We start from the raw sequence: 19991 nt of genomic DNA on the forward strand, positions 1-19991 counted from the left end.
CCAGTTAAAAGCCTAGCAGCAGCGTTTTGAACATAGTTCATGCATTCCCTGAGAACTGAACCTGTGATCTTGGCATTGGTGCCATGCTCTACCAGTCAACAATAACACAGACAAAGAGTGCTTTGAGAAACTGCATTTAATGGACATGTAAGACATAGCACAAGTCATATTATATGCTTGTTTGTAGATGTGGTGTGATGTCTCATCTTCATTCTTCATCCTTGCTCTTCAGTAAATAAAAAGACATTTACAATTACAAAAATGAATTTGTATGTTTGTTTGATTTTCAGTCAGAAACTTGTGTATATTAAGCAGTGTATATTAAGATTCACTCCCTACCCCTTTTGCAATAATAAAAATAAAAATTACAATACCTTTCCAGCTTCACGGCTCTTGGCCCTCAGCTTGTTGACCTGGGACTCAGCAATGTCAGCGCGCTCCTGAGCCTCCTCTAGCTCATGCTGCACCTTCCTGTACCTGGACAGGTGAGTGTTGGCCTGCTCCTCCTGTTACAATAACACAAGATATCCAACCTTTTTCATGGCAGTGCATTCATGGCACTGGACGCTTTTGTCAATACTAAAACTTCATGCTCCAGACATTTGATTTTAAACTTACAGCTTCTTCAGCCTGGCGCTTGTAGGCCTTCACTTTCAGCTGCAGCTTGTCTACCAGATCCTGCAGTCGGGTCACATTCTTCTTGTCTTCCTCAGACTTTGGGTGTAAATATTGGACATGGTCTTAGTTAGACTGTATATTGTAAAAGGAGGCAAATTTCAAATTCCTGGTTAATTATACCTGATAGGTGAGCTCCTTCACCCTCCTCTCATACTTGCGCACTCCTTTCACAGCATCTGCACCACGTCTCTGCTCAGCTTCAACTTCAGACTCTAACTCACGCACCTTCAGTAGAGAGTTATTGTTTCACCTGTCAAATCTCTGGCATGACCAGTACATCTAAAAATGTGTTTTGTTCCTAACACTCAAATTTACCCTGGACTCCAGTTTCTGGAGCTGTTTCTTTCCACCCTTCATGGCCAGACTTTCAGCCTCATCCAGACGGTGCTGCAGGTCTTTGACAGTCACCTCCAGGTTCTTCTTCATCCTCTCCAGGTGAGCACTGGTGTCCTGCTCCTTCTTCAGCTCCTCAGCCATCATGGCAGCCTGAAGTATAAGCCAATTGAAATGAGTTAATCAAGATACAAATACAATGCAAATAACTATTTACATTCTGCTTCTCTATTCTAATTTAAACACTCACATCAGTGATGGCCTTCTTGGCCTTCTCCTCTGCATTTCTGGCCTCCTGGACTGAATCATCCACCTCACCTTGAACCTGGACCAGATCAGCCTCAAGCTTCTTTTTGATGTTAATAAGACTTGTATTCTGTGGGATGTAAGCAGTTAGTCTACAGTGTCTACAGTTTATCATGTATCCTGAATTTGTTCCTGGTATTTAGTAATTGTTTGTACTTGTGAGTGCAGCAGTCCCACACGCTCGCTGGCATCAACCAGCTCCTGCTCCGCCACTTTGCGGCCTCTCTCTGTTTGCTCCAGTGCAGCTCTCAGCTCCTCAATCTCTGTTTGCATCAGGTTATTCCTGCGCTCCACCATGGCCACCTGCTCCTTCATGTCCTCCTGTCCTCTGAGAGCGTCATCAAGGTGCAGCTGGGCATCCTGTGGCAACATTCTTTCTTTGTTAGTTCTCTTGTTTTGGATAATTTATGTATGATATTCATATTGTCAAACATGTAATATTTATTGCAATCCCACATTCTACAGAAAGAAACCTTGAGTTGGCCTTGGACGTTCCTGAGCTGTTTCTGGGCCTCAGCAGCCTGGCGGTTGGCATGACTCAGCTGGATCTCCATCTCATTCAGATCTCCCTCCATCTTCTTTTTGACTCTCAAAGCATCATTTCTGCTCCTGATCTCAGAGTCCAGAGTGCTCTGCATGGAATCGATCACTCTTTGGCTGTTCCTCTTGATCTGTTCCATCTCCTCATCCTTCTCAGAAAGCTTCCTGTCAATCTCACTCTTCACCTGGTTCAGCTCCAGCTGCACACGAAGAATCTTGGACTCTTCATGCTCCAGGGTGCCCTACAGGGACAAAAGGAAACAATTGACTTTTTACATTTGTCACAATATAGTGTAGCCTCTAAAGCAGGGGTGCCCAACCCTGATCCTGGAGAGCTACCATCCTGTAGACTTCAGTTCCAACCCTGCTCCAACACACCTGTCTGTAATTATGCAGGATGGTCGCTCTCCAGGAGTAGGGTTTGACACCCCAGCTCTAGAGTGATGTCAGTACATTTATGAAGGTTTAAGAAGGAAATAATTTGCAGAAATTAAGATTCTAATTTAAGGTTTAGAACTATTCCATGTTCAATATTTCAATATTATTCAAAGCAATGGTATTATAATGTTAGTATTATAGCAAAGGAATGGCACCTCAGCTTCTTCAAGTGCAGTCTGGATCTCTGATTTCTCAGACTCCACTGTCTTCTTGGCTTTCTCTAACTCATAAATGCTCTTTCCAGTCTCTCCAAGCTGTTCAGTAAGGTCAGAAATCTCCTCTAAAAGGGTTTAAAAAACATTGGTGTAAGATTTTCTGTTATAATACATCTTTTTTTTAGTCCTTGGTGTACAATTAAAAGTTGCATTACGTTGCAGATTCTTGTTCTCCCTCTTCAGGGTTTCAAGGTGGTCAAGAGCTTCCTCATAGGAGTTCTTCATTTTGAAAAGTTCAGTGCTGAGAGAACGAGCTTCTTTCTGAGCACCTTCTAGTTCAGCCTGGCTTTCCTCATACTTCTGTTTCCAATCTGCTAGCACCTGATAATGAAGTACATGTAGTCTTTGTTAATTAGCTAAGTTGTCGGTTCAAGGTCTAGGTTTACAGGTTATCCATGTATTTCTTACCTTGTCAAAGTTTCTCTGCTTCTTGTCAAGGTTGGCTGCCAATGCATTTGCCCTCTCCACATCAATCATGAGATCCTCTACTTCACCCTGCAGTCTCTGTTTGGTCTTTTCCAGAGAGGCACACTTGGAGTTTACCGCCTCAATGGATTCTTCAGCATCCTGCAGACGCTGAGCTAGCTTTTTCCTGAGGAAAGTGATTTGAAATTATGAAATCTTTGTCACATTAAATGTAGGATACTGAAGACTTCTCCCAATGATGTATTTACTTGGATTCCTCAAGCTCCTCAGTGCGTTGGATGGCATCAGTCTCATATTTTGTTCTCCACTGAGCCACCTCACTGTTGGCCTTAGACATTCCACGCTGGAGTTCAGCTTTGGCCTCCTGCTCTTCCTCATACTGTTCTCTGAGCAAATCACAGTCATGGCGGGCAGACTGAACCGCATGGGCCAGAGCGTTCTTGGCCTGTCAGGCAAAACATTTTGAGTTTTTCAACAGTTTACCATCCATACAATAGTTTAGATGATCAAATTATGTATAATTTTACCTTGACTTCTTCCTCAATATGTCTTTTGAATTCCTCAATTTGTTGTGTATAAGCCTGTTTTCCTCTAGTTAATTGTGAAACAAGTGCTTCTTTCTCTTCTAATTGGCGACTAAATTCACCTTGGAGACAGGTTACAGATATTACCAAATATGAAATATAATAACATACAAATTTTATACACAGTTTAAGGTTTTTACATCTGTAGCTTACTCTGTCTTACCATTTTCAGTCTGAAGTCTTGCACGTTGTGCATTCATGTCATTCAACTGACGAATATTTTCATCACTCTTGACCTTGATTTCACTTAGCTGGTCTTCCAGGGTTCGGCACATCTTCTCTAAATTAGCCTAAAGAGATTCAAGGTTATATGCAGTTGTTTGTAAAGATGCTTTTATATTTAATGATCATCTAGTGAAATTACCTTTGATTTAGCCACAGCCTCCATGTTGCTTGTCAAGTCATCAATCTCCATCTTGTATTCACTCTTCTCCTTCTCCAGCTTCTGCTTGACGCGCTGGAGGTTGTCGATCTGTTCTCCAAGCTCAGCCACACTGTCTGCCTGCTTCTTTCGGAGAGCTGCGGCCATAGCTTCATGCTGCAAGGTGGACTCTTCCAGATCACGACGCAACTTCTGGAATTCGGCTTCACGCTTCTTGTTCATCTCAATCTGGGCAGCAGTGGCACCACCAGCTTCCTCAAGCCTCTCACTGATCTCTTCAAGTTCCCTGGAGAGATCAGCTCTCTGCTTCTCCACTTTAGCACAAGCAGCTCGCTCTGCCTCAATTTCCTCTTCCAGCTCCTCAATACGGGCCTAAATAAAGAATGAAAAAATAACTACCGAGTGATAGTTGGTTTTGTCAGATAACAGTTTCACATAAAAAAAGATTACAGTTAGTGTTACCTGAAGTTCTTTGATCTTCTTCTGAAGCTGTGCTCCCAAAGATTGTTCATCCTCAATCTTGCTGAGAAACTGACTAATCTCAAAGTCTTTCCTGTATTTAAAGTATGATTTTGTAAAATGTGTAAAATACTAATTTTGTGTAATTGTGTGAATAATAACGTCCACTCACTTTTTGATCTTCTCTTCTGATTGCTGTTTGTCATTCTCCAGGTCCATTATGGACTCCTGGGCCAGTTTCAGATCACCCTCAAGCTTCCTCTTGGCTCTCTCAAGGTCCATACGGAGCTTCTTCTCTTGCTCCAGTGAACCTTCAAGCTATTGTTACAGAAACCAGAGCATTTCATTCTGGTATAGAGACCCAAAATTAATTTCTCATTGATTCAATCTCTTAGGCTTTGTTTATATGTGGTCGTAAGATGCGTTTTGGTTAATCAGATCGCAAGTAGACGAGGGAGACACACACCTATTTAAACCTGGTATTTCTATCTGTCTTTTGTAGAAACTATTGACTCTGTCTTTTCCAGCACATTATACTCAGTTGTTCCTTTGCGCTTAAAGAAGATTAAGGAAACTAATCCAACACTGTGGTACAATGAGCACACTCTGGCTCTTAAGAGAGATGCCAGAAAAATGGAGCACAGCTGGGAGAAAACAAAACTAGAAGTTTTTCGCATTTCATGGAGAGAGAGAGAATCATTGAGTACAGAAAGGCCTTAAAATCTGCTAGATCTGCTTGTTTCTCAAATCTTTTAGAAGAAAATAAACACAACCCTAGGTATTTATTTGATACAGAGGCTAAATTAACGAGAAATAGAGAACTTCTGATGTTTCCAAACAGCACAGCAGTAATGACTTTATGAACTTCTTTACTTGCAAGATTGATAATATTAGAGAGAAAATTATAATCATGCAACCATCTACTACAGTATTTCGTCAGACAGTGACACTGTAGTGTCCCTGAGGAAAAAATCCATTCATTCGTTGCTTTAGGACATGAAGAATTGTCTAAACTTGTTAAATCATTAAAATCAACAACATGTATGTTAGACCCTATATCAACTAAGCTATTGAAAGAGATGCTTCCAGAGATCATAGATCCTCTTCTTAATATTGTTAATTCATCTCTATCACTAGGATATGTACCGAAAACTTTTAATCTGGCTATTATTAAACCTCTTATTAAAAAAACACAACTTGATCCTAGAGAACTAGTCAATTACAGGGCGATCTCGAATATACCTTTTCTGTCAAAAATTCTAGAAAAGGCAGCATCATCGCAACTACGTTCCTTTGTGGGAAGAAATGGTATCTGTGAGGATTTCCAGTCAGGATTTAGACCATACCATAGGACTGAGACTGCCCTCATTAGAGTTACAAATTATTTGCTCTTATCTTCCAATCGTGGTTGTATCTCTCTGTTAGTGTTACTAGATCTCAGTGCTGCTTTTAACACTATCGACCATACTATTTTTTTGGATAGACTTAAAAATTATGTTGGCATTAGTGGAATTACATTGGCATGGTTCAAATCTTACTTATCTGAACATTATCAGTTTGTAGTAGTAAATGAAGAGATGTCATATTGATCACAAGTTCAATATGGAGTACCGCAAGGCTCAGTACTAGGACCATTGCTTTTCACTCTGTACATGCTACCCTTGGGAGATGTCATTAGGAAGCATGGCGTTAGTTTTCACTGTTACGCTGATGATACTCAGCTCTATATTTCTTTGCGCCGTGACGAAACTTACCAATTCACAAAATTAACGGAATGCATAGCTGATATAAAAAATTGGATGACTAGTAATTTCCTACTACTAAATTCAGAAAAAACAGAGATTGTAATTTTTGGACCAAAAACTTCTTCACATAATAACCTAGAATACTGTCTAACACTTGATGGCTGCTCTGTTAAGTCTTCTTCGTCAGCTAGGAACCTGGGTGTGCTCTTTGATACAAATCTTTCATTTGAAAGCCATGTTTCTAGTATCTGTAATGCGTTGATGACCTCAATGCTAGATTACTGTAACGCTCTACAGGGTGGTTGTTCTGCTCGCCTGTTAAACAAACTACAGCTGGTCCAAAACACAGCAGCTAGAGTTTTTACTAGAACCAGGACGTATGACTATATTAGCCTGGTTCTGTCAACACTGCATTGGCTCCCTATTAAACATCGTATCGATTTTAAAATCTTAAAACTCACAGTGGTGTGAATAAGTGTTTGCCCCCTTCCTGATTTATTTTTTTGCATGTTTGTCACACTTTAATGTTTCAGATCATCAAACAAATTTAAATATTAATCAAAGATAACACAAATAAACACAACATGCAGTTTTTAAATGAAGGTTTTTATTATGAAGGGAAAACAAAATCCAAACCCACATGGCCCTGTGTGAAAAAGTGCTTGCCCCCTAAACCTAATAACTGGTTGGGCAACCCTTAGCAGCAACACCTGCAATCAAGCGTTTGCGATAACTTGCAATGAGTCTGTTACAGTGCTGTGGAGGAATTCTGGCCCACTTATCTTTGCAGAATTGCTGTAATTCAGCCACATTGGAGGGTTTTGGATCATTCTCCTGCTGCAGAACCCAAGTTCACTTCAGCTTGAGGTCACAAACAGATGGCCGGACATTGTCCTTCAGGATATTTTGGTAGACAGCAGAATTCATGGTTCCATTTATCACAGCAAGTCTTCCAGGTACTGAAGCAGTAAAACAGCCCCTGACCATCATACTACCACCATCATGTTTTATGGTTGGTATGAAGTTCTTTTTCTGAAATGCTGTGTTACTTTTATACCAGGCATAATGGGACACACACCTTCCAAAATATTCAACTTTTGGCTCGTCAGTTCACAGAGTATTTTCCCAAAAGTCTTGGGGATCATCAAGATGTTTTCTGGCAAAACTGAGACAAGCCTTTATGTTCTTTTTGCTCAGCAGCGGTTTTTGTCTTGGAACTCTGCCATGTAGGCCATTTTTGCCAAGTCTCTGACCTTAACTGAGGCAAGTGAGGCCTGCAGTTGTTTGGATGTTGTTGTGGGGTCTTTTGTGACCTCTTGGATGAGTTGTCGCTGCGCTCTTGGGGTAATTTTGGTTGGCCGGCCACTCCTGGGAAGGTTCACCACTGTTCCATGTTTTTTTGTTTGCCATTTGTGGATAATGGCTCTCAGAGTGGTTTGCTGGAGTCCCAAAGCTTTAGAAATGGGTCTATAACCTTTTCCAGATTGATAGATCTCAGTTACTTTCTTTCTCATTTGTTCCTGAATTTCTTTGGATCTCAACATGATGTGTAGCTTTTGAGGATCTTTTGGTCTACTTCACTTTAAGTGATTTCTTGATTGTGAACCGGTGTGGCAGTAATCAGGCCTGGGTGTGGCTAGAGAACACACTTTTTCAAGCACTGGCAAGCACTTTTTCACACTGGGCCATGTGGGTTTGGATTTTGTTTTCCCTCATAATAAAAACCTTTTAAAAAGTGCATGTTGTTTACTTGTGTTATCTTTGATTAATATTTAAATTTGTTTGATGATCTGAAACATTAAAGTGTGACTAACATGCAGAAAAATAAAAAATCAGGAAGGGTGCAAACACTTTTTCACACCACTGTACCTACAAAGCACTAAATGGTTAAGCTCCCCAGTACCTGAGCGAGCTCTTAATGCATTATAGTTCTTCACGTCTTTTGCGATCTCAGAATTCAGGCCAGTTGATAATACCTACAATATCAAAATCAACTGCAGGTGGCTGATCCTTTTCCTATTTAGCACCTAAACTTTGGAACAGTCTTCCTATCACTGTTTGGGAAGCAGAAACAGTTTAAATCTAGACTAAAAACATATCTGTTTAAACTTGCACACACAAAACACATTATCTACTTTTAGAATTCAATTCTTGTATATTGTTAGGTTGGTTGCATAGATTAGGTCAGCCAGAACCGGGAACACATCTCATATTATCTGATGTACTCGCCTCTTCATAAGAAGAATGGCGTCTACGCTAATATTAGTCTCTCTCTGTTTATCCTGAGGTTTGCCGCAGCCTGCCAAATCCAGGCCGTATCCAGATAAGATGAAGAACCTGCATTTAGATATGACGATAATGCAGCCCTGAAGTGTCAACTAAACTATCCCCTGTGAAGGCCTCCTTCCCTTTTCTTTACCTATGTATAGATAAAACGTTATCAAATTATTCCAGTTCGCATAGATCAAACACGCAAACCTGTAGACTAAACATGTAAATGAATGGCAAGAATGCATTAAAGGTATTCGGTTTTTCAGTAGGAAAGGTGTCATTTAAGCTGCCCCTAAAGTAATAATTAATAATTTTTTACAATGTAAGTGATTCAATCAGAAACCAACTTTAGTTTTTCGTCTTCAACCCAAACTTGGCTCTTTAGCCAACAAAGTTTAAATCCTGTCTAGCTTGCATGCTTCCAATCATTTTTTACGCATTAGGTCTTGTGGCTGTTCGAACACATTCGACCACATTTCCACTATGAATGCAATCCAGTCAAATGTTTTTTTCGACTACCTCTGGAAGTGGTTGAAAGTGAACAAGCTCAAGATGCTTTAGACCCCATTTACACCTGTTTTTAGCATTGTCTTGTTAGGGTTAGGGTTGTTATCCAATCGGCCAAAACGAATCTTAATACCAGGTGTAAACAGGGCCTTATTCTCATGCCAAACATCTTACATCATCCACTTGCTGCTCAAGCTTTGTCTTAGATTTAGTCAGAGTGTTGACTTTGTCTTCCTCTGCCTGAAGGTCATCAAGAGTCTGCTGGTGTGCCTCTTGGAGGGCTTTCTTCTCTTTGGTCAGCTTGGCAATGCTCTCATCCTGAGAGGCCATCTCCTCCGTCAGGTTTTTAACCTAAGTGGGAAACATTCACCAGTTTCACTCTCAAGATCCTGAACATTCATCAGTATGAAGAACATGTGAAAAGATGATTGACCTTATTTTCTGTTGCATGTTTCTCCTTCTCCACTTTGGCCAAGGTGAGTTCCAGGTCATCGATGTCTTTCTTCAGTTCAGAGCATTCGTCCTCCAGTTTCCTCTTCTTGGCAGTGAGTTCAGCATTGATTTCCTCCTCATCCTCCAGTCTCTCGGTTGTCTCTTTGAGTTTTGCCTCGAGCTGGATCTTGCTTTTGATGAGACCTTCACATCTCTCCTCTGCATCAGAAAGGTTTTCAGTTTCCTGTTCATTGAGATGGATGTAGTTTAATGGCTTATGTTCATAGCTGTAGCATCCATATTAGGATCATTAAGAGGTAAAATACTCACAGCTGCTACTTGCAGTTGCAGATCGTTTTTCTCCTGAAGAAGTGACACCATTTTTTCTTCAAGCTCTTTCTTTTTAGCTAAAGCCTTTGTTAGATCCTCCTTCATTTTCTCATAGTTCTCCTTCATGGCTGCCATTTCTTTCTCAGTCTCTGCACTCTTCAGAAGAGGCTTGATCTTGAAGTAGAGTTTCATCCATGGCCAATGTTTCACATTCATGAATGAGCGGATGTTGTATTGAATGGAATAAATTGATTCTCTGTGTAAATCAGTCAGTATTTACAGTCAGTAAATTAGTTATCAATCATTCGTAGCAAACAGTTGTGTTCCAAACAGTTTTGTAAGTTCATTGTACCTCCTTTCCATCATTTTGACAAACTCCTTCCTCATGACAAATCCACGGCACAAAGCCTGAGTCATGGTAACCAGTGTTGCTAGTTTCTCATCTCTCATCTCCTCAAGAGTACCCAACAGACCAGCTTTGAAGAACACCTACAAGAACATTTGGAAGATAGTAGTTTTAAACAAGCAAAGTAGATGTGAGAGTAGACGTGAAAGTAAATCATATATTCTATACTATACAATGACATTTTTGATAATTCTGTGTTTTCAACTTTGACTCAACTGTCTGGGGAGGCATAACAATGTCTCTTTGCACAAAGTGGGGTCCATTAAGAAATACTTTACTAAGTCTGGTGTGGAAGAACTTGACTGGCACAAAGCCTCAACCTGAACACAAATTGAACACATTTGAGATTAACCCTCTGGTGTCTGAGGATTTTTGGGGCCCTGGACAAGTTTTGACATGCCCTGACATTTGTGCTTTTTTCAGTTGTTCATAAACATATAAATGACAAAAGTGTCATTACACTGTATTCAGCACAAACTAGGCTACAATAATATGTGAGGAACATGTATTTACATGTTTGTGTTTTTGAAGGAATAATGTTTATGCGTGGTTATTGAAAAAAACAAAAAACTTAAGTCACTGAAATAAAGCCAAAAAATATATATTAAATCTGTGTTCACAAGACTTCTGGGTATTGGAGGTTGTAGACTAGAGATTTTGCTTCAGAATGATGTAAAAAATTATGCTGCCTACTCCTTCATGTAAAACAATAGAGATTTAAATTTTGTAAGACACTTTTTGTCAAGAAACACCGTATGCGTGGAAGCGTGAATCATCATGAATAATGGGTGATTCTCACCTGAGAAGACAAAAGAATCGCATAATAATGACCTGAAATGACTTGCATAATAATGTGCTCTTTCAGACAGGTAGGCTGTGAAAAAACACTCTGTGATCATGTCTCAAGCTGATCATGGTGTATATCAAACATACAGAAAAAACAGCAATACTGTGAAATATTACAATTTAAAATAATAGTATTCTATTATATATTTTAAAATATAATGTATTTCTGTGATGCAAAGTGTCTGAACAATTATGCTACCTCTATGGCATTTCATATAGCCTTTTAGCTTTAAAGCATGCACATTTTGAGAAATATTGATGGATTCTCATGTTTGTCAATTTTCTATACAGAGGAGTAATATTTATTCAATATTTATTGTCATCACTATGAACACTGGATACTGTGTTTTCAATTCATACTTGCATACCTTTAGTCCATTTTCATACCTTTAGTCCACAAATTAATCTAAAGAAGAACAATCATGTGACTCTCCAGGAACTAACAGGGGCCAGAGATCACTATAACATCCAGATCAACACTTTTCAAGACAATAAATACATGACTGAGATGATGTATGCATGTGTTGCCTCAGAATTTGTGTCTGAATAGTGCTCCCTCCATGGGCATGGCCGCATAAGCAGATAATGAGCTGAATCACGGACTTCTGACATGGCTCTTTTTTCATACAGATTACATAAACACAGAATTTTTGTTTTCGATTTGACTTCCACGATTTTTACTCTGAGTGTACACAAATAAAGGAAGATATTCCACAGATTAAAACGGTGTATAGCTCTTAATTGTATGTGAAACATTGACAGAGTATTTTGAGTCTCTTTCACACTGGTAAGAAAAAAACCGCGGTGGTATCGCTGGCGTGACCGCCGACCCGACGGAGTTAATTGCAATGCCGACTGTAAACCAGATGCCATCACCACATCGCCTTATTGATGCTCTGTTGTTTGAATGGGAAATCCATGCATTCATCTTCACCATCTAGTGCAAGACCTTCCCTCCTCAAACTGTTGCATCAAAGTTGCAAGTACAGAATTATTTACAATGGTATTGTGTAATTTAGCTTTATGTTTTCCATGGAATTACAGGAATGATTGAACTAAAAATGCATGTAAACGTATACTCAGGCTGTTCAATTTGGTTCACATTAACTTTCAACGTATGGAGAAAAAACAGCTTAAACATTCTTCATATATCTTCTCTTGTGTTCCACAGAAGAAAGTAAATAGTACAAGATACAACATGAAAGTCAGTAAATGATGACAGAATTTACATTTTTGGGTGCCCATATACTTTTGGTTTAGGGTTAGTAGGGTTTGGTCACCTTGGTGTGTCCAAACTTGTATTGGGTGTGGTCAACATCAATAGAGCCCAATAGTTTCTCTGAAGCCTTTTTGTTGTCAATGAACTGTCCCTCAGGGATGACGCTAGCATTTAATACTTTGTATCTAGAGGACATTCAGGGGAGAGTCATGTTCTTGTGAAGCCAAAAATATAGTCATAAGATGATTAGGTTGTGCATCTTGTCTAAGTAGGTGGTCGAAAAAAGGTTTCTTTACCTCTGCTTGAAGTCACCATAGAGGATTCTGCTGGGGAAACCCTTCCTGCAGATTCTGATACCTTCCAGCACACCATTACACCTGAGCTGGTGGATAACCAGGAAGTTTTCCATCAGACCTGCAATAAAGATGTTCTTTTGATTCCAGAAGTCTGTTAATTGTGATTCACTTGAGTCTTAAGGGATTAAGTTTACCTGGAGTCTTGGACTCATTAGGAATCAAGCAGCGCACAAAGTGAGGGTGAGTGCTCCTCAGGTTAGTCATCAGCTTACCCAAGTTCTCCTGTGGAACAGTTTGTCATTCGTCTAACCTTTAATGGTGTAAAAGTTCACATTCTTCATTAAAAGAGAATCTGATTTACCCTAAAAAGTGCAGAGACAGTCTGGAAGGATCCACCCTTCTTCTTGCCTCCCTTCTTTCCTCCGCCTCCCTCAGCTGTTTTATGTCAACAAAAGAAATGTTTTTTATTGTCCTTGTGTTGCTTTCCATTAACCCTTTCAATAACTCCCTATGAGATCATGTCTATAATTACATCAAGACACAAAGGAATTGAGGAATTGCAAATAAATGTTTTACCTTCAGAACCTGCATGAGCAGCATACAGGAAGGCCAGCACTTTGAGTGATGACTTTTGGTAGAGTTGCACGACAGAGTCATTCAGTGGATCCTTGTTCTTGTCCAACCAGCCAGCAATGTTGTAGTCCACAGTGCCGGCGTAGTGCACCAGAGAGAAGTGGGCCTCTGCCTTGCCTTTGGCAGGCTTGGGCTTCTGGAAAGCTGCACATTTGCCCAGATGCTGATCATGCAACTTGTTTTTGAAGCTTGTGTCTGTAGCTTTGGGGAACATGCACTCCTCTTCAAGGATGGAGAAGATGCCCATTGGCTGTTGAAGAAATATTCTTGCTCAAGTACAGGGACAATATGAATAATCATTTTAATTTGCTGAATGTCCTCTTACCTTCTCAATGAGCTCAATGCAGGCAGCCAAGTCCATACCAAAGTCAATGAACTCCCATTCAATGCCTTCTTTCTTGTACTCCTCTTGCTCCAGAACAAACATGTGGTGGTTGAAGAACTGTTGCAGTTTCTCATTTGTGAAGTTGATGCAAAGCTGCTCCAAGCTGTTGAACTGATAATTAAACAGAAGAAAGTGTTTACTACTGACTGTTATCTTTTATGTTTTGATTAATAACTGATGCTCACATCAAAGATCTCAAATCCAGCGATGTCCAGCACACCAATGAAGAACTGTCTAGGCTGCTTTGTGTCCAACATCTCATTGATACGGACAACCATCCACAAGAACATTTTCTCATAGACAGACTTGCAGAGTGCAGAGACTGCGTTGTTCACCTGAGAAAAGGTCATTGTGGATCATATCATTACACTTTTACTTGTCAAGACAAATATGAATGTCTGAGACATTTCTAAATTTGAGTAGATAAGTGATCACCTGTGGCACTGTCTGGCCTTTGGTCACCATCTCATTTCCGACCTTCACTCTGGGGTAACACAGAGCTTTCAGCATGTCAGCGGAGTTGAGGCCCATGAGGTAGGCGATTTTATCAGCCACTGAGGAAGAACAGTTTTATGAATTATTGTACTAATGAAGTGAATGTTCACATGTTAATATGTGCTAATAGTACATCTTACCCTCAGTGCCGTCAGGTTCAGCCTGCTCCTCTCTCTGCTTCTGTTTGAACTTCATGTTCCCATGATGCATCACAGCACCTGTCAGCTTGTAGATGCTGATTTTCTCATCAGCACTGAAGCCCAGAATGTCAATGGCAGTCTGTTTTTACAATGACCAAGTGAATCACACATTTGAGTCAAAGAGAAGGGTATTTTATATTGTATGTCATTCAGTTTATGCTGGTGTTTTTCTGATGTTTGTTTGCTCAGGTATATTTTATATAATCTGAAAATACTACTATGGAGTTTGGGTTCTTGCAGCTGTCGCCTCTGGCTTACTTAGTAAGGGATAATTAATATTCAACAATATTACTGATCTGTCTGCATTGACACAATTGAATACGAACTGAACTGATCTGGATGATGACATCACTGTTTTCTCCAGACCTGCTGTATAGATAAATGAACTAAATTAATCACTAATGATTTTTACAACGGAAATGAATCAACACTGAACTTAAGCTGGACAATTACACCTTTTTCTTCTAGAGCTGCTGTACAGCCAAAACAAAACTATGTTGCATAATTTTCCTGTTATCTTCATTTTAAGAAGTGCTTTATAAATAAAGGTGACTTGACTTGATAACTACCACTACTACTAATAATGTAGTTGTGCACATACATCTGTGGCAATGAACTCCTCCACATCATTGATACTCTTGACAGTGATTTCACCCTGGCTGATCATTGGATAGTCGTAAGGGTTGGTGGTGATGAGCAGGGCCTCTGTAAAGAATTGATGTGCAGTATGTTAACAGTGTTCTCAAACATGGAAATGAATGAAACACAATACTGTAGATTCCTCACCGAGCAGCTCTGGCTTGTGTCCGGTCATGAGCTGGTAGAAGATGTGGTAGCTCCTCTCAGCAGACAGCTGGAATGTTACTCTTGACTTTTCCAGCAGATCTTCCAAAGACAATAAATAAATAAAAATCCCCATTTTTGCCTCCATATTAAACATTTATATATTGGTTTAAAACAGTGTTGACTCACAAGTTTCAATATCAGCTGAGGCCAGTTTTCCAGTGGTCCCAAAGTGAATCCTGATGAATTTACCCTAAGCAGATTGAAATATTTAGAAAAGTTTAGAATATCCAAGCTTTGGAATGTTAATTGAATTTGTACAATTCATATAATCTGGCCACAGTAACTTACAAAACGAGAGGAGTTGTCATTCCTCACAGTCTTGGCATTTCCATAAGCCTCCAGTAGAGGGTTGGCTGCAATGATTTGATCCTCTAGTGACCCCTGGTGAGTAGTTAAGTAATTTCAACATGCAGAATCATTTTTTCATTGTTCTTTGAATAGTATTTGTTGGTTTAGTCACCTGCATTTTGCCAGGGACAGGTTCTGCCTTCTTTGTGCCGCCAGCCACAGCGATTGTCGCAAAATACTGGATGACACGTTTGGTGTTGACAGTTTTTCCTGCACCAGATTCTCCACTGAGTGGACATGTTAAAGGATAAAGGAATATATTTCAGAATATTATAAATGATGGGATATGGTGGCCTTTATGTAAGTGCTTCTTTAAAATCCATAAATGTCTGACAGTACATTTACATGCACACCAGAAAACTGCTAAAGGCATGAAACCTGCATGTGCATGCATCATGCTGGCAGTGTGGTCTCAACCTCATATACATGCAGAACCTAGCAGTAAGCGGCTTTTAGTTACTTTAGTTATCCTGTCCTTCCCGGCACATGCCAATAAGAATGACCCTTATGCATTTACATGACCACGTTGTCCGTGTTCTCCATCAGAAAAGCCAAGTATTTTCCAACTATTTTCTCTCAATAGCTTAAACAGTGTTAGCATTTACATGATAATTCTTATACAACAACTTTAATTATCATAGCCTACTTACGTAATCAGGATAGACTGATTCTCCCTGTCTGAAACATATTTAGTGTTATTTTAAGTGAAACCACTAAAACAGATTGTATTTTAATTTTCTTTGTATATATCATTGTGTGTGTGTGTGTATATATATATATATATATATATATATATATATATATATATATATATATATATATATATATATATATATATATATATATATATATATATATATATATATACAGTACAGTCCAAAAGTTTGGAACCACTAAGATTTTTTAATGTTTTTAAAAGAAGTTTTGTCTGCTCACCAAGGCTACATTTATTTAATTACAAATACAGTAAAAACAGTAATATTGTGAAATATTATTACAATTTAAAATAACTGTTTTCTATTTGAATATATTTGACAAAGTAATTTATTCCTGTGATGCAAAGCTGAATTTTCAGCATCATTACTCCAGTCTTCAGTGTCACATGATCCTTCAGAAATAATTGTAATATGCTGATCTGATGCTCAAGAAACATTTAATGTGTACAATTGTACAAAATATTTTTGTACAAAATATTTTTTCAGGATTATTTGATGAATAGAAAGTTCAAAAGAACAGTGTTTATCTGAAATCTAATCTTTTGTAACATTATAAATGTCTTTACTGCCACTTTTGATTGATTTAATGCATCCTTGCTGAATAAAAGTATTCATTTCTTTAATTTCTTTTCAAAAAAATAAAAATAAACATTCTTACTGACCCCAAACTTTTGAACGGTAGTGTATAATGCGACAGAAGCTTTGTATTTCAGATAAACTTTCTATTCATCAAGGAATCCTGAAAAAAAAGTACACAACTGTTTTCAACATTGAAAATAATCAAATGTTTATTGAGCAAATCAGCATATCAGAATGATTTCTGAAGGATCATGTGACACTGAAGACTGGAGTAATGATGCTGAAAATTCAGCTTTGCATCACAGGAATAAATTACTTTGTCAAATATATTTAAAGCGTACACAGTTATTTTAAAATGTAATAATATTTCACAATATTACTGTTTTTTACTGTATTTTTAATTAAATAAATGTAGCCTTGGTGAGCAGACGAAACTTCTTTTAAAAACATTAAAAATCTTAGTGGTTCCAAACTTTTGGACTGTACTATATATATATGAAGAGTTTCGTTGCAAAACGAGATAAATCCATTTTTTTAATTTTTCAAAAATCTTGTTTTTTGGTTGTGCATTCCAATTAATATCAATTCAACTGCAGTTGGTTTGTTTTGATTTAAACCTTCATAACTTAAAAAATACAGCTAAGTAGCACCATAAAACAAAATAATAACATGATAACATAATAATAAACATGTTTTGACAAAAATGTTAAAAACGGATTTATCTCGTTTTGCAACGAAACTCTTCATATATATATATATATATATATATATATATATATATATATATATATATATATATATATATATATATATATATATATATATATATATATAATGTATGTTTATATTTATTGTATATATTTATTTTGCATATATCATATAACAAAACGTACACCACTACATAAATTACTTATGAGAGATCCATTACGTAAAAAGAGTTTTTTAAATAAAGAATCGTAGGTGTATTAAGCAAAATATAAGTAGGCTCGAATTTAGCACAAGTTTATTTGATTGCAAAACGGATTGAAAATTTATATCCACACTTACCAGTGAGCATGAACTGGTAGGCGTTGTCGGAGATGGAGAAGATGTGAGGCGGGGCTTCAACCCTCTTTTTGCCTCTGTATCCAGCCACAACGACTGCATCGTACACTGGGAGCCACTTGTAGGGATTGACAGTGACGCAGAACAAGCCAGAGTAGGTCTGAAACAGATATATAGTCCAGTTTAACAATGCTGTTACCCCATTCCTGGAATAAGATATGATTTGCTTAGACTTACGTAGATCATCCATGCTGCGTAACGCTCTTTGAGGTTATACAGCACAGTAGGCTCATTGAGGTGGGTCATCATGGCCATGTCCTCAATTTTGTCAAACTTAGGAGGATTCATGGGGAAGATTTCATCTTCTTTTACCGTGATTGTCTATAAAGTTTTTAACATGGATGAGAGTTTTATTACAAACAAAATATTTGTTTCACCTGGCAAGTAGTTGTACAGTCCCACAGCATCATGTAAAACTGTTTTACAGAAGATCAACACATTTTCTACTTCTACTTACTTTCCCACACAGTGTTTTGACAGTAGCTTTGCCGCCTTCTCTACTAACAAGAACACCTTTCAGGTACATCTCATCCGGCACTGTCACAAAGAATGCCGTTTTGGCATCAAAGGGGGTGTTCTGAGCCTCTATCCTCTCTCTTTCCGGCTTCCGGAGGAAAATGGCCGCTGGGCCGAAACACTCCATTTCACCATCTCCCATGATTGTGGTTTACTTTGAGAAGTGACGAGGAGAGAATAAGCAGAGGGATTTATACTTTAATTACTTCTAAATATTAAACAAATGCAAGTGGAGTAAAATATATGAATTCCTATGAATGTGAAGTGCAATAATGCTGCTCCATGTGAGCGTTTCTGAGCATCTGTGTTCTAAAGCAGTTTCAATTATCCTGAGTGACTCTCTTTACTCAAGTTCAACCATTTAAATCAATTTTAAACTCTGTTCAACAAACTGTTTGCTTCAGAACTGAGATGGGATCTTTTCTTTTCTTTGCTTCTAAAATGAAATCCAGTGATTGTAAGTATGCATATATTTTGTTTATTAATCACAATCGTAATACCTGCTGTCCTGTCCGGAGAGAATGTGTCTGTGTCTGAGGTAGGAGATGCTAAGAGAAAGGCAACAAACTTTTTTTTTGAATTTTTTTTGAGTTTGAATATGTGCTAACTTGAATTTATTCAGTCAGGTTAGTGTCCAAAGAATGTTGAATGTACAGTGCATAGCCACACTCTAAACTCGGGGTTTCTGCAGGGCATTAAAAAGCATTAAAAGTCATTAAATGGATTTTGAGAAAATTAAGGCCTTAAAAGGCATTAAAAATCATTCAATTTTATTCCCACAGTCATTAATTTTTTTGGAGTGAGAGTGAGATCTTGCTATCCTGCCACAGGCGCACCTGTATCTGCGTCTGCTCTGTTCATTTATTACATTTAGTGCAAGTGGCGATCGACAGTGGATAATAATAGGTTATATATTGTATAATGTACTGACGGTAATAGGAGAAATCAAAACAAATGAGTGCAGCACACACAAGAAACTGCGGAAAACGTGGAGTTTTTATATTTTTATATTTATAACACGATACAGTTAGGAAACATCACATGACCAAGAGTGCTGTCTTCCTGAATACATCACGATTGTAAACATGACACTGATTTCATACTACAGTTAAATAAACAAGTAGTTAATATTAAGTCACTTACATTTTAGAAGGAACATTGACTGATATTGTTCTGTTTCAGAAGCGAAAAAAAAGTTCAAAATAAACATCACAGAAGAACCATAGCGCATCTCACAGCAACACTCAACCGTGTTTTCTTTACCGCCCCTGCCCCTTATAAAGGTTAAAGGGGGAAAAAAATCAAATATGCAGATTTATATATTTTAAAGCTGCAATATTCTGAAAGAATATTCAGAATAAAAAATATTCTAAATTAAAGAATATTGCTTCAGAATACATTTACACCACAAATACAATTTTTTTTCCGGACAAGCAACTTTTTTACTTGGCCAAATAAATTACCAATTTACTTCTCCATAGGACAAGCACATTACAAGGGTTAATGTCGAGCCCTGTATGTAGTCTTAATGGGCCGCATTTCAGTTACTATTTCATATTGTCTGACAACAACAACAAAAAAATGAATTAGTTTTATTGGGAAGCAGCAGAGAAGCAAACAAATCTAAAGGGCTAACACTTGGCAGAATGCGAATGCAACTTAATGACATATTATTCTAATTGCTATATGACATCATCTATCGACTTTTAACCTATATATATATATAGCATTAAAAATGGCAAAATTGGCATTAAAA

General features: G+C 38.1%; 1 protein-coding gene across 1 annotated transcript; it reads right to left on the minus strand.

Annotated features, from left to right (window-relative positions):
- Positions 1-208: 208 nt before the first annotated feature.
- On the minus strand, positions 209-18377 carry LOC137028446 (myosin heavy chain, fast skeletal muscle-like). The gene is made up of 39 exons (XM_067397235.1): positions 18177-18377; positions 17897-18040; positions 17663-17819; positions 15971-15998; positions 15433-15547; positions 15261-15353; positions 15099-15162; positions 14913-15011; positions 14728-14831; positions 14067-14205; positions 13867-13985; positions 13617-13766; positions 13372-13542; positions 12990-13296; positions 12775-12848; positions 12608-12695; positions 12414-12531; positions 12179-12302; positions 9999-10135; positions 9647-9902; positions 9318-9560; positions 9059-9235; positions 4534-4679; positions 4365-4455; positions 3885-4274; positions 3684-3810; positions 3464-3582; positions 3185-3381; positions 2919-3102; positions 2666-2831; positions 2451-2575; positions 1791-2099; positions 1474-1677; positions 1262-1387; positions 994-1164; positions 799-903; positions 619-714; positions 375-506; positions 209-226 (listed from the first exon to the last, which is right to left on the minus strand). Exons 1-39 carry the CDS (start codon positions 18375-18377, stop codon positions 209-211), a joined length of 5814 nt encoding a protein of 1937 aa, XP_067253336.1.
- Between the last annotated feature and the right edge of the window lie 1614 nt (positions 18378-19991).

The sequence above is a fragment of the Chanodichthys erythropterus genome, chromosome 10, assembly GCF_024489055.1.
Source record: "Chanodichthys erythropterus isolate Z2021 chromosome 10, ASM2448905v1, whole genome shotgun sequence".
NCBI classification, from domain to species: domain Eukaryota; kingdom Metazoa; phylum Chordata; class Actinopteri; order Cypriniformes; family Xenocyprididae; genus Chanodichthys; species Chanodichthys erythropterus.